General features: G+C 44.7%; 1 protein-coding gene across 1 annotated transcript in view; it reads right to left on the bottom strand.

Annotated features, from left to right (window-relative positions):
* Positions 1 to 216: 216 nt before the first annotated feature.
* Positions 217 to 16,234, bottom strand: part of atg5 (ATG5 autophagy related 5 homolog) — a 112,086-nt gene continuing 96,068 nt past the window's right edge. Inside the window, exon 8 of the mRNA XM_083634678.1 lies at positions 217 to 3,863. Within this exon, the coding sequence (XP_083490804.1) occupies positions 3,727 to 3,863 (137 nt within the window). The 3' untranslated portion in view covers positions 217 to 3,726. The remainder of the gene's footprint in view (positions 3,864 to 16,234) is intronic.

Genomic DNA, 16,234 nt, shown 5'->3' on the forward strand with positions numbered 1-16,234 from the left:
GTTGCAGAAAATACGTTATTTACAGTGTGTAGCCCGTTTTTTGCCAGTTCGGACTCTACTCTAACCTGAATATCTTCTATGGCGATCAGAATGAAACCAAAGTTCTCTGGGTTAGTAAAACATATTTTAAGCTGGAAATAAGGTCCGGGTGTAAAAAACTGGAATTCTCCTTTAATCATCTATGATTATACAGTATCATACAGTATAGCAGTTTTTGTCTCCACAATCAATAAATATAGGATTCTGCAGTATTTGATTTTACACACTTTTATTGTAAGTCATTGTGGATAAGAGTGTTGGCTAAAATGCGTAAAGTGTGATTTAATTTGTTAGAACACACAATGGAGTTGAAAAAAGTCATGGTGGTGATATAAGATGCAAAAAACGCTACTAACCGAGATATAACATCATCAACATGGAACAAAGTAATCAGAACTGTGTGAGCCCTCAGCCATAGTTACTGCCTGTCAAAATTCAACTATTTCAGTAAGTTTGCGGCCTGGCGTTGGCTCTGTGTGCCAGTCGGTTTCTGCTCTCCTCACAGGCATGTTTTATTAGTATCTGACCTCAAGTCTTTCAAATGACGCTAAACCAGATGCTAATGGAGGTTTGGCAGCAGAAGATGGGACCAGGCCAGCTGAAACAGTCAAACATCTAAATGTGTCAGAATCGTAGGGAGAGATCAACACCTGCCATAGAAAGCATGTGTGGAGTATTGTTGCTTCTCCTCAGGTCGGGGCCGGATGCCTGATTCCAGTAGCCTGCTAAACCATCCTGATCATGGGTTCTGTTGTTCTGTTTTGTTCTGCGTATCACTCTCCACAGTGAGTTCAGTGTCAACAATGAGGCAGGTCCCTGATTGGGCCGTGCACTTTGTCATTTCAGGAAGCTGGGGGGGGGGGGGTTCTTGGAGGCCAGACTGATCCGCAGAACAAGAGGTCACGTGATCAGGATGGTTTAGCAGGCTATTGTTCCAGCTTCATAAATGGCTGCTTCACTGATACAAACAGCCTGTGCTCGGCTTGACCAGAGGTTTTCTAGGTTCTTCCAGTGGGCTTTGAAGGAGTTTTCATTCCTTACAGAGGGCTGCAGAATCCCCTCAACACAGAGGAGCAGGTCAACCTTCAACTGAAATGAAAAACTGAAACAGGGCTGCAACTAATAATTATTTTAATTTTAGATTAAAGCCCCAATCAGTAAGATTTTTGACATATTTTACTGTAATATAAGAGCTTTTTAGTCATAGGACATGGTAGATTGACTTGTAATAGGGAGACTCTCGCCTTTATTTATCCCACACCGCCCTCCATTGGCCAGCCCTGGGACTAAGCAGTTTGTCTGCCACGTCCCGTGGCAATACAAAAATAAAATAAAAAAAAGATGCGCGCATGCGCTCTACAGCGGCAGCGTTGTTTCAGGAAGTAACTCGATTCGGGATTTGCTACGAAAATGATGTTTCACGGAACTATGGATTATTATTTCATCACCCGATGTCACAACATGTACAGTACATAGAGCTTTCTGGCGCTGTGTTTTGTTGACTTTGAACGGTGATATCGTTATCGATACTATTGGACCCAGAGGGCGCAGTTTCCCCAATAGCAAAACTTGGAAAACTTGCTGAATGGGGCTTTAAGCTGTCGATTATTTTCTCGATTAATCAATTGGTTTATAAAATGTCACAAAATGGTGAAAAATGCTGATCAGTGTTTCCCAAAGCCCAAGATGACGTCCTCAAATGTCTTGTTTTGTCCACAACCCAAAGATATTCAGTTTACTGTCAGATAAGTAAAGAAACCAGAAAATATTCATATTTAAGAAGCTGTAATCAGATAATATAGACTTTTTTGTAGTATTATTATTATTATTACTCAAAGCGATTAATCAAAATAGTTGGTGGTTATTATAATAGTTGAGAATTGATTAATGGTTGCAGCTCTAAACTGTAAATCAACATATTTTGGGGGAGATTTTAGGTTTTTGCGTGACAGCAGCAAAATGCTAATTCAGGTCAGCCCCAGACGACTCCTGGACCTGCCACCCACCTCCTAAACCGCTTGTTCGTTAGGTGACGTAGAAAAATGTAAGTTACATTATTTTTCTACGTCAGTTAAGTAAGCTTTTTTTTTTTTTCAAATAAAGTGAAACCCGACTCTGCTACAGTGTATAAACCATTTAAACTGTGTTGGAATCAGCAGAGACAAATCCACACCTGACATCTAAACCAGGAGTAGAACATCTTCTCACTGCCATGGTCCCACTGCAGCCTCCTGAACGGCTCCTCAAGTCTCTTCCAGCTTAGTTTGTCAGATGATCCAGTTTGGACAGTACGATGAAGATCCACAGGAAAAGACGTCAAAACTGTTCTGGAGTCAGTTTGGGCACCAGACAGTACAGTGAACATCCACAGGAAAACGTGTAAAACAGTTCTGGGGTCAATGAAGGGAGGAAGAGGAGTCAGGTCTTCCTCAGGAGGCATGTTTCCAGGCAGTGATGTAAACTCAGAGTGAGGTAATGTGATGAGGTTGAGGATGATGATGGTGGTGATGAAGATGAGTTAACGTGTTAACTAAGGCAACTTCAGCAGGACAGGACAGACCCCCACACCTCCCTCTCCCTACAGACAAAGAGTTTAGAACATAAGAGACAAAGTTCTGGTCCTTTTTAAACAACGCTGCCACCATCTTGGCCTGCAAAAGCCTCATTGCGCCAATGGGACAACAGCACAGAACCATGACAGCCAATTAGAGGCAGAGTAGGGTGAGTATTGGCAAGAAATGTCGTGCTCCCATGTTGCAATGGAACAACATACAGTATTAGCCTTAACTTCAATGTAAGTTATTTACTACAGACACAGCTGTCTCTGTCTGGGAAGAGAGGAGTGAAAGAGGAGAGGAAAGTGGATGGCAGGATGGAAGAGGAGAATCCCTTGAATTCCTCTCCTCCTGTAGAGGATGGTGTGGGGGGAGGGGGGATGATGGAGAGAAACCTCCTATCTCCTTAACCTCATGACTTTTCTTTGGGGGGAGAGGAGGTGTAAGGGATGAAAGAAAGGAAAGAGGAGAAATTAAACTAGTAGGGCTGCAACTAAAGATTATTTTCATTGTTGATCAATCTCTTGATTATTTTCCCGACTAATCGATTAGTCGTTTGGTCTATAAATTGTCACAAAATGGTGAAAAATATTGATCACTTTTTCCCCCGAAGCCCAAGATGACATCCTCAAATGTGCTGTCCTGCAGTCCTCCAGTCCACAACCCAAAGATAATCACTTTACTGTCACAGAAGACTAAAGAAACCAGAACATATTCAAATTTAAGAAGCTGGAACGAGAGATTTTTTTCTTAAAAATGAGTCTGAACGATTAATTGATCATAAAAAATAGTTGGTGATTAATTTTCTGTTGATCGACTAATCCATTAATCGATACATTGTTGCAGCTCTAGGAAGGAGTGATACTTTCATCCTCTCTCCTCCTATAGACATTACTGTCTCTTGGTCTGAGGGGAGAAGAGGAGGAGAAGAGAGGAGTGGTGCGCAGGATGGAAAAGGAGGTGTGTTCAACTCCTCTTCGCTCCTCTCTGTCACCAGCATCCCAAAACCAAGTGTGACTTTTACAAATTAATCCCCCTCGTTAAAGGGTCAGTCAGCGCTCCCGTGTTGTGGCTGGCTGGTCCGTCGGCGGGTCGTCATGGTGACGGCAGATGGGGGTGTGGCCTCAGTTGGTCAGTCGGTGGGGGCGGGCGTGACACAGATGTGTAGGAAGTTGTCGGGGTGGCTGAGGTGCTCGCTCAGCCACTGCACAGGAGTCTCCAACAGAGGCTCAATACCATGGATCACTACCTGGAAACGCTTCACCTCGTCTGGAGAGATAGAGAGAGACAGAGAGAGAGAGGGAGTGAGAGAGAGACTTTTGATGTTCCTTTAATTAATGAACAGTCAACTTATCTTAAAAAACAGAGTGACCTAACAACGCCAAAAACTATACAAACTCAATTGCCTCGCCACCCACACACACATGCGCGTGCACACCCACACACACACACATGCGCGCGCACACCCACACACGCCCACACACAGGCATGCGCACACACACACACACACACACACACACACACACACACACACACACACACAGAAGGGATAAAAAAAAAACACTCCACCAACAAACCCCACAGATGCAACGAAAGCAAGGTTAACAGAGCCACACCGGCTACTCACACTCAAATACAAATGTCCAGCCCCTCCTTCCCCCACAGTGCAGACTGCCCCCTCAGCCCCTCCTCCCCCACAGTGCAGACCGCCCCCTCAGCCCCTCCTCCCCCACAGTGCAGACTGCCCCCTCAGCCCCTCCTCCCCCACAGTGCAGACTGCCCCTTCAGCCCCTCCTCCCCCACAGTGCAGACTGCCCCCCTCAGCCCCTCCTCCCCCACAGTGCAGACTGCCCCCTCAGCCCCTCCTCCCCCACAGTGCAGACCGCCCCCTCAGCCCCTCCTCCCCCACAGTGCAGACTGCCCCCCTCAGCCCCTCCTCCCCCACAGTGCAGACTGCCCCCCTCAGCCCCTCCTCCCCCACAGTGCAGACTGCCCCCTCAGCCCCTCCTCCCCCACAGTGCAGACTGCCCCCCTCAGCCCCTCCTCCCCCACAGTGCAGACCGCCCCCCTCCCCCACAGTGCAGACTGCCCCCCTCAGCCCCTCCTCCCCCACAGTGCAGACTGCCCCCCTCAGCCTCTCCTCCACCACAGTGCAGACTGCCCCCCTCAGCATGAACATGTAAAAAAACATGTACCAAACGGCGGCATCCATGAAAAACATGTACAACAGTTTCATCTGCATCACAGAAAGGACATTCGCTGCCGACCCCTGGAGTAACCCGGGCTAGAAACCTATTGGTCACCAGGGCGCCATGAAGCACCCTCCACTGTAAGTCACCAGACCTTTTGGGGAGAGGAAGCTTGTAGAGCACTCTCCACCTAAACTTTACAGGGCTCTGATCAAATCAGCTTTTATTTATATAGCACCTTTCATACATAAAATGCAATTCAAAGTGCTTAACAGTAAAAAAACAAGTAGAGTAAAAGACAATAAAACAATAAAAACAATACAACAAAGTAATGAAATTACATTAAAGTAGTGCATAGAAAAAGCAAATTAAAATATGAAGGAAGTCAGGGGAATGCGAGACTAAAAAGATGTGTTTTAAGTTTACTTTTAAAAGTGTGTTCGGTTTGTGATGCCCTCAGATGCTCTGGCAGGCTATTCCAGAGGCGAGGACCATAAACACTAAATGCCGCCTCTCCGTACTCCTTAGTCCTCACCCAGGAAACAACTAACAGGCCAGTTACTGCCGGTTACTGTCGGGGGTTTGGAGTATCGGTTTTTGTGTTTGCCCATGTAAACATCATATCCCGATTTCAGAAACCTGGATAAGCCCTTATCCCGGTTTTGAGAAACCTGGTTATGCTAGCTGGAGTACTCCGAAAGAACCCGGGATACTCCTGCATGTATACACCTTATCCTGCTTTCTGACCGCAGCAGACTACCTGCGCAGGCGTGGCTTCAGTCAAGTTTCACTTCTGGAGCGATGAGGAAAGGGAGTTTTGCAGAGTTTTGTCTTTCGGTGATGAAATAATTAAATGCTTGGCAGCTTAGATAGGAGAAAGGATCGAAATGCTGCCCTATTCAAGTCTGTAGTAAACAGACTATACAGGACGAAGGTGTTGTGACTAAAATGAAAGCAAGAAGCCGCGCACTGCGCGCAAACGGGGACAGATCACCATGAAGATCCAAGGGAATCCCACGTCTTGGCCCAAAAAAGGTGAATGACGTCACGTCACACGCACCCAATATAAGCAAACATAATAATAATAATAATGACCCTGGTTTGTATTGTAAAGAACACAGGCGCCTGCACAAATAGCATGCAGTGATCAGTAACCGGGATACTACTACTTATCATGTATACAGGGATATGAGTAACCTGCTTTCTCTCTGTTCCATGTAAACGCCATATCCCGAATATGATCAAAACCAGGATAAGCCTCATAACCAGGATACTCAAGTCCATGTAAACGCAGTCAGTGCCAGAGGATCTGAGGGGTCTAGGGGGAACATAGGATATAAGCATATCCGAGAGGTACTCAGGTGCAAGGCCGTTGAGTGATTTAAAAACCAATAGAATAATCTTAAAATCTATTCTGAATTCGACCGGTAGCCAGTGAAGGGACCTCAGGACAGGGGAAATGTGTGCCCTCCTCCTGGTCTTAGTCAGTACACGTGCAGCAGCATTCTGAACGATTTGAAGCTTATTTATGGCTGAGAAGAGAGCATTGCAGTAGTCAAGCCTGCTAGAAATAAAAGCGTGCATACGTTTCTCAGTATCTGCCTGGGAGAGAAACGGTCGTACTTTAGTCATATTTCTAAGGTGGTAGAAGGCAGTTTTAGTTATGGTATTGATGTGATAGTTGAAATTCAAAGGCAGGTGCAGACAGCAAATTTGCTTCTCCTTGCTTATCTTTTTCTAAAGCCCAAAGAAAAAGGAGCTAGGGGCGTCCATCTTCGGCCACCCTAGCTCTCACGAGCGCACCTTTGGCCCTGTCAAGGAGGAAGACACCCAAATCTCTGCACAGCTCCGACAAGTTCTCCTGTAGCCCGCCAGCATTACTGCCCACTAACTCAACCTCCACCTCTCTGATACTGTGCTCTAGTCTTATGAGCGCCCTCCTGGACTCTGCAGAGCAGAGAGCAGTATATTGCTGGCAAAAGTTTCTTACATGAGCCTTACCAGCATCCCACCACTGACTCAGAGACTCAAAACCCCCTTTTTCCTGCCTCCACCTGTTCCAAAACCCCTTGAAGCTGTAACAAAAAGCTGTATCTTTCAAGAGCTTTACATTAAACTTCCAATAGGCAGACCTGCGTGACCCGGCCGAAATAGCCAGATGTGCAGTAATTAGATGGTGATCTGAAAAACTAACGGGGCAGATCTCAGCTTTACAGAGCCCATTACTTTGGTGGCGTAGAATATATAGTCGGTCGAGTCGAGCTGCACCGACTCTGTCTCTCCCAGCTTTAACCCATGTCAATTGCTTCCTCCCAGGATGCTTAATCCTCCAAGTTTCAAAGTGTCAACCAAATCACTGGATTGCACTAAGGCCCAATTCCAATCCGCCAGCGGAAAGTGGTTGAGTCATCAAGTCTGGAAGGGATCCACATTGGATAAATAGGAGGATTGGGACAGCAGAGTCCTTTGCACTTGACAAGATGATGTTGACTCTGGCTGGGTTAAGGCTCGCTATATATTGTTTATTGTCAAGATGCCTAAGGTGTTTGAGGACTCCCTGATGAGTCTGTTCTCATCCAGGCTCTGGCTCTACAGAGTGGACAACAGGCAATTTAAAAATAATAAATGTAGCCTACTGCAAAATCTGCAATTGATAACTGTGTAATTATAATTAAAATAAGCTTAATAATCATGACATGTCACCCAACATTATAGGCCACACAATGTCAATACTGTACAATACAGATTCGGTAAAACTATTTATCATTCATCAAAAAAGCTGTGGATTGCAATTGTAATAGAAATTATCGATGATTATACTAGGATTGTGTAATATAACTACTTGCATTCTTCTGGTATAATATTTTTGTCTAATCTGAAATCCCTATTAATGTAATGTTTCATTGTCAATTTAGTCATTCCAGCGCACCCCGTACACGTGGCTAAACACCCGTGTACCAGTCCTTTAACTCATTGAGTGCCAGCCACTTTTGGAGAACGGACGCTCCCAGTGCCAGAGTTTCAGAGCGTTTTCAGTGATTTCTCGAGGCCCACAGAATATTGTGTGATATTACTATGTAAACACCGAACACGCACAAAGAACGAGGAGACTCTCTTCTATCATCTGCAAAAAAAAGTTTATTGATCCCATTTTCCGTTCTTTAGTTATGAGCCGGAGAAGATAGCTTGATTTAACCAAAAACAGCAATTTTTTTCTAGAAGCTGAGATAATGAGCCTTTTGTGAAATTAAACATTTCAAGCACATCATTGACTCTGAAGCTAATATTTTCTGATATAATGACACCTCAAAAATAATTTCCTTCAATAAAAGAGTGAAAACAAAGGAATTTTGTTTGGCCAAATAATATGTTTTAGCTGCAACCAGCAGCGCTGGCCCCTGCGTGCGCAGACCCTACACCTTCTTGCTGGTCTTGATTTACTGCTGGTGGGCATCAGATAGCCTATTCTAGCTTGTTTGCTCTCTATGCATCGAGCCTGCTGCTGCCTGGGTCTGTGTGTACTGTCAATGGTTGTATGCTGTAGTGCCCTGCGTGCCCCACCCCCCTCCTCCTCCTCCTCCGTGGTGGGAGGAGTGTCTCTGCTGCGGTTTGCTCTGAGTTTGATCTGCACTGAAAAGTCTGCTGCATCCCCCCGCTTTTTTACAGCGTGTCCCCGGCTCCCAGCTGAGAATAATGTAACTTTTCAGAAAGACGCTGGTGTCGCCGTGTCGGAAACTAAATCATATGGATGGGCTATCGCAGCGGACACGGATGGGGCTCAATTGTGGCAGCAGATGACTGCTGTTCACAGGCACAGCTAACGTTATGCTTCAAGCATATCGATGCAATTTCCGTTTCCTCATGACTTCTTCTCTCTTTTCTCCTGGCCTTTGTCTAATCTGGAGAGCACTGTCGCCACCTAAGGGTTCTGTAAAATAGGTTAGACACATTCAATAGCTCCCATATTGTAAGAGGCGATGTAAGAGGCTTAGATCGACATCCCCCCGTCAAAAAACGCAATTGACGAACATGTTCGTCCTTGGCACTCTACGTTACTAAACGAAATGACGAACATGTTCGTCCATGGCACTCAATGAGTTAATGCACTTTTTATACTCTTTTTTTAAAGTTTTGCTGTGATGCTTTTAAATGTCCATTTTATTATCTTCTTTTATTTTCCTGTCAACCATTTTATGTGAAGCACTTTGAATTGCCTCTGTGTATGAAATGTGCTATACAAATAAACTTGACTTGACTTGACTTATGAGCAGAGGCGGGTTGTAGCTAGTCTCCACACCCAGGCTTGAGCTGTCCATTGACGCTATCTGCACCGCCCCAGCCTGTCCCAGGTAAGCTAACTCCCGTTTGTTGACTTCTCGTATGATAACTGTTGTGCAAAGTCGTTCTGTTGTTGTAGCGGGTTTGGTTTGTCTAGACGCGAGCCTGATTCTATTTTAAGAACCGACCCCGTTACTATATATATATATATATATATATATTTATTATATATATATATATATATATATATATATATATATATAGCATTTGTGAGTTTTTCTTGGGACGAGGGGGGCACAACGAAATAATTATGCTTAGGGCACCCAAATGCCCAGCAGGAGCGCTGAACCTATGGCCGTACAGCCAGGGAGCCAATAGTGTAAAAAATAAGACTCCAGTAGAAAATAATATTACAGATATACTGAGTATACTTCCAAACCTCTACTTTCAAATATCAGCCCAAGAACGCACATTAGCCCAACCTATTTTAAAGAGTTAAATTGTCTCCCCGTTAAAAGGTAGAGTTCAACAACTAAAACTTATTATGGTCTATAAAATATTGCATGATCTCTGTCCAACCTATTTTACTAAGTACTTCCAGTTTGTTTGGGACACTCATATCCTGAACACGAGAGCTAGCATAGTGAACTTGAAACTACCCAATCTGAAAAGCAAAGTTGGGGTAGTACATTCCTCTATACGGGGGAGAGGAGTGGAACAAGATCCCTAACGAAATTAAATCTGCAAATTCTCTGAATGGTTTTAAAAACCTTCTGAAAAAACTCTTGCTGAGTAAACTAGAGTAATGTGCGAGCCTTCCGTTGTAAGGGTTATTGAACTTGAGTGTTTTTGTCATCCCTCTCCTCTGTCCTTGTCCTCCTTGACTTGTCTGCAGCTTTTGATACAGTGAATCACCAGATTCTTCTCTCTACTCTCTCTGATCTAGGCATCTCAGGATCTGCACTCTCCTGGTTTGCCTCCTATCTCTCTAACCGCTCATACCAGGTTATATGGCGAGGATCCCTATCTTCTTGAACTAACTTCTTTCTCTCTCTCTTAACACATTGAGTGCCAGCCGTTTTTTCAATGCTGTAGTTAAGTTGTGCCAGTTTTTTTTTTGAGGATTCTAGCTCATTTTACAAGAGCCGAGGATTCTTTTCTGTTAAGACTTCGTGAACACCAATCATCTAAAAAGAACTAATAGAATGTGTGCTTTCTCTGTCTAAAAGAGTTAGTTTGCAGAGTTAGTAGTTATGTAGATATTAGCCGTTGAGTACAGCATGGTTTCAGAGATTTTCAGAGAGTTTAGAGATAAATGGATTTTTAGAACCACCTCACGTGCCTGTGATTATGGGTGCCCTTGGGCAAGTCTGTATACTGTATTGTGTGTGTGTGTGTGTGTGTGTGTGTGTGTGTGTGTGTGTGTGTGTGTGTGTGTGTGTCTCCAAACTCCTCCCTCCGTCTGTGCTGCGGAGGGAGGAGGCTCCGCGGCCGCTCTCGGGCAGTCTGGACTGTAAAACTGGCTCGTTCGTTTCTTGAGGTGTCGGCTGAGATCTTTGAAGAAGCTTTTGCGATTCTGGTCTTATTTATGCGCAAAGGTACTCGAGTGTGTGTGTGTGCGCGCGCGTGTGTGTGTGTGTGTGTGTGTGTGTGTGTGTGTGTGTGAAATCGAAAGAGTTTTCGCCCAGCTATTTCCTTGAAAATTAGACTGGCTTTCTCCAGCGGACCCGTGGCTGTGGCTTTCTCTCTGTCTGGAGAGAACTGTCGCCACTTAGTGGTCGGTAAAATAGATTATACACATTCTCTTCCTCCAATATTGATATAGAAGATGTAAAAGGGGTTGATTGATGTCCCACCGTCAAAAAAAAAAAATGTTTATGTAAGACGAGATATCTCGTCTTTGGCACTCAACGGTTGGATTATGTAAGACGTGTTAAAAAAAAAAAAAAAAAAAAAAAAAATCGAAGCTAACCTAAGCTAAACGTGTACCACTATTCCTTCAGAAGGTGTAGGTGTCATAGACTGTGTTGCATAGTTGATTGCTCTATTGCTGACAAAAATGTTTTATTGTAAGTCGCTTTGGATAAAAGCGTCTGCCAAATTACATAATGTAATGTAATTGTTCTATTTGATGTTATGTGTGATGTTATTTGGTTTATTTGATGTTATATGTTCTTTTTGGTATATTTGATGTTGTGTTACCATATGTCGTGTTTTTATAAGACCAGGGGCCATGTTGGAAATAAGTGTTTTACACTTTTACATGTCTATCCCTTGGATTGTTTCTGCTATATCCATAAATAAAATCAATCAACCAAATGTATTAATAACTTGTTCAGAATGGTTGGAAAACAGCAGCAACTGTTTGTCTAAATAAAATTGGACTAATTTGACCACACACACACACACACACACACACACACACACACACACACACACACACACACACATACACACACACAGGGCCCTGTGGTTAAGTGGATCTCGACTGTCGTCATGTTTTGTCAGCTGAGTGAAGCCAACTGCTAGTTAAGAAGACCACAACAGCACTCTGCTCAGCAAACACACAGCCAGTCCGCCAGCACACACTGACTGAATGAGTGGTTGGCTAGCTGACTGACTGACTGGTTGGTTGGCTGGCAGGTTAGATGGGTGATTGACTGGCTGACTGACTGGTTAATGGACTGACTGAGTGAGTGACTTTACTGGCTGGCTGTTAAATTGTCTGACTGGCTAATTGGCTGACCAACTGACTGGCTGGCCGGTTGGCTGGAGACCTGACTGACTACAGTACGTACATGACTTGCTCACTGACTGACTGACTTGACTGACTGGCTGGCTGACTGGTTAGCTGGTGACCTGGCTGACTACAGTATGTACATGACCTGTTCACTGACTGACTGACCGACTGACTGGATGATTAGCTGGATAATGGATTGGTTAACTGACTGACTCATTTCCCTCCGGCATCCTACACACTCTTCATTGTAAAATTCCCCTAATTTTCAGGCCTCAGACTGCAGATTTATCACAGATTTATATATTCAACTGTAACTTAATATACTTAAACTGAACATATAACTTAAAACATTCAACCTCTTAACTCATTCATGGCCAAAGACGTCTTTGACGTGTTATCAGGAATAGCCCAGAGGGCCAATGACGTGTTTGACGTGTTTTTGTTTTTATTAGTACAGCGCGTAGTTCAAAGACTTCCCCAGCCTGTGACATGTTATCAGGTCCCTAGCCTCAAAGACAAAGCCGACAACATGTTATCAAACACATACCGCAGCTGTTGTTTTGAAATGGAAGAGGAGGAGAAAACTGAGAAACGCTGCCTGTTGCATAGAGGAGAAACGCCATTGAAACACCCCTCGGCGCGCTGCGCTGGTCGCCTCTGCTGCAGGGCGAACCTGGATTGAGTTGTTCGCGCTAGTCAAACCAACATGATCGATCCGGTTCCAGCGCCTGGTCCCAAAGCCAAGCCGACCCCGCTCCTGTGTCGCAGCATTCGTCCCAGCCCGAACGAGAGGAGGAAAACGATGCAGAGGCAGAGGAGGCTAGACGCTGATCTCAGACCAGTTTGCTGTTCCCCTCCTATGCTAATTTGCGGGGCGATCAGTAGTGTTCCCTGGGAAGAGGTGCGATCCAGCAGCAGCTGTGGACAGAACTCTCTCTCTGTGTGTGTGTGTGTGTGTGTGTGTGTGTCTGTCTGTCTGTCTGTGTGTCTATCTGCACACTCACTCACACTGAGTAAACTGTATTGTTGAATGTAAAAAAAGCACTTCATGTATATATATATATATATATATATATATATATATATATATATATATATATATATATATATATTGTCATTTGTGTCATAACGAATAATATTTACATGTCTGATGTCAATACAGTTCAAAATAAAAGAATTGAGAGCGAGTTCTGCCTGAGATTGTGTCTTTTACAAAAATGGCCTTTTCTCCTGTTTGTCTTCTCAGAGAGACCTTTTTGGTGAAAACAGATTGTATATGAATGGCTATAAGTAGAGTACAGAACATGCTAAAAGCTCACTTTTTTTTCCTGGTGAACCCAGAGACGTACATCTTCATTTTGAGGTATTGCAAATCACTTTGGTGCTAATAGATAATTTACTGTGGGTCTTGAAAGATGACCAACAATTATGAAAATCTTTGGCCTGTGCTAAATATTGGCAGTCCTAAACTGGCCATGAATGAGTTAATAAACAGTATAGATAACAATGGTTTCTCTAAAGCAATGTCCCTTATGGTGTAAGATAATTCAGTCCTGAGTTCTTTGTATGTTTCTCCACACTCTTATGGCTAATTTCCACCACATATAACAGCACAGTACAGCTCTACTCTACCTGGCCTTACTCATAGACTTTGCTTCCATAGCAAGTTTACTCACTTCCGCCCACACCTGGTCGTCATAGCGACCGCATATCTGCCCTCCGCCCATAGCCCAAGTAAGCAATAATGTATAACGTTAAAATGAAATCCATACACAGAACTTTTAAACTGGTTATGAAATACTGGTGCCTCTAAATGACCTACATGGGCAAATGTGACAATCGGCCAGGAGAATGGAGATCAATTTGTTGTCATTTACATGCATGCGCTGCGCGGGGGACGGGGGTTACGCTACGGGGAGAAGTGAAGCCACTACCCCAGGTGGCCACTCACCAGAAAAGACCGTGGCTTCGCTAAACCCGCGCCTCCGGCCTAGCGGAGCCGACGTAGCACGCAACTACAAGGGAGCAGACTTTTTTTCTCTCAAAACAATTGAAAACCACCGTCATGTTAAAGCTGAGCAAGGAGATCGATTTTATTTCACCAGAGCCGAAGGCAGCAACACAAAAGACTGATGGAAATAACAGAAGAGAAGGTAAGCCCCACTAAACTGGTATCCAGCATTGACAGTAGATACAGTAAACATGATTCTGCCTGACCAATCGTCGTCTGCAGTTTTTTCACGTCACCGTACCGGCTGGAACCTCAACAAAGCAGGGACCAAAACTAGCATGACTCAACCCCGACTCAAACCGGGCTGTCCAGGTTTTTGATCAGTGGAATGAGACAAAAAAGCGAGACGAGCCGGGCAGGGCCGCGCTAATACCAGCGGTGGAAATGGGCCATTAAAGACCTGGAGAATCATTTCTTTCTCTTTGCTTTCTCTACCTGAGCCAAAACGCTCTGAGACTCACAGCCTCTTTCACAGCCAACTCACTTTCTAAGTCTACCCGTACACAAGCATCTGCTGACCACGGTTCAATCAACAATAGAGCGAGTCTTCCGGCAGGGTTTCGAGCCATTCTGAATTCCGCTGCCTGGTGCACACAACTCGGACGCCCTCGCATATGAACGAAAGCCCACTATATCCTGTGTATCAAAACAGCCACTGAAACCTACACCGCCCCGCCTCTGAACTGAGCCGATCCGTTTGATGAGCACAAGCTGTATTGGCTCTTGATGCTGGGGGAAGCCAGCCAGCAGCGAGCGGGCTGTACCACAGATGTGACAGAGACAGGGCGTGGGAGGAGGGGCTGGGTGTTCAGAGTATCAATGCGTGGGTTACATCAGCTGTGTCAGGGGGAGGGGGGGGATTCCTATGAGTATTCAGTCAATAATCAATGTGGGGATTTCTCATGAGAGGCCGCAAACCTGACAAGACTCGACCAAAACTAATTCTACAAGTCCCCTTAGAGAAGCATATATGAACAGCGTGTCACAACACGTGGGTAAAATCATTATCGTCAATCTTTCGGCCGTGGTTTTCAGAGAACCTGCAGCAAATCAAACTCCTGTCAAAATATTGCTCAATAAGACACCTGGCTCACACCAAACAGCAACCACAGAGCTTCCAACAGACGTCAGAGCTGACCGCTGTTCTGAAGACAGGAACAGGTGAGAGCTGACGGCTGATATGAAGACAGGAACATGTGAGAGCTGACCGCTGTTCTGAAGACAGGAACATGTGAGAGCTGACCACTGATATGAAGACAGAACATGTGAGAGCTGACTACTGATATGAAGACAGGAACATGTGAGAGCTGACCACTGATATGAAGACAGAACATGTGAGAGCTGACCACTGATATGAAGACAGAACATGTGAGAGCTGACCACTGATATGAAGACAGGAACATGTGAGAGCTGACCACTGATATGAAGACAGAACATATGAGAGCTGACTACTGATATGAAGACAGAACATGTGAGAGCTGACCACTGATATGAAGACAGGAACATGTGAGAGCTGACTACTGATATGAAGACAGAACATGTGAGAGCTGACCACTGATCTGAAGACAGAACATGTGAGAGCTGACCACTGATATGAAGACAGAACATGTGAGAGCTGACTACTGATATGAAGACAGGAACATGTGAGAGCTGACCACTGATATGAAGACAGAACATGTGAGAGCTGACTACTGATATGAAGACAGGAACATGTGAGAGCTGACCACTGATATGAAGACAGAACATGTGAGAGCTGACCACTGATATGAAGACAGAACATGTGAGAGCTGACCACTGATATGAAGACAGGAACATGTGAGAGCTGACCACTGATATGAAGACAGAACATGTGAGAGCTGACTACTGATATGAAGACAGGAACATGTGAGAGCTGACCACTGATATGAAGACAGAACATGTGAGAGCTGACTACTGATATGAAGACAGAACATGTGAGAGCTGACCACTGATATGAAGACAGGAACATGTGAGAGCTGACCACTGATATGAAGACAGAACATGTGAGAGCTGACTACTGATATGAAGACAGAACATGTGAGAGCTGACCACTGATCTGAAGACAGAACATGTGAGAGCTGACCACTGATCTGAAGAGAGGAACATGTGAGAGCTGACCACTGATATGAAGACAGGAACATGTGAGAGCTGACCACTGATATGAAGACAGAACATGTGAGAGCTGACCACTGATATGAAGACAGGAACATGTGAGAGCTGACCATTGATCTGAAGACAGGAACATGTGAGAGCTGACCACTGATATGAAGACAGGAACATGTGAGAGCTGACCACTGATCTGAAGACAGGAACATGTGAGAGCTGACCACTGATATGAAGACAGAACATGTGAGAGCTGACCACTCATCTGAAGACAGGAACATGTGAGAGCTGACCACTGATC

The sequence above is a fragment of the Poromitra crassiceps genome, assembly GCF_964638095.1.
Source record: "Poromitra crassiceps genome assembly, chromosome: 1".
Lineage (NCBI taxonomy): Eukaryota > Metazoa > Chordata > Actinopteri > Beryciformes > Melamphaidae > Poromitra > Poromitra crassiceps.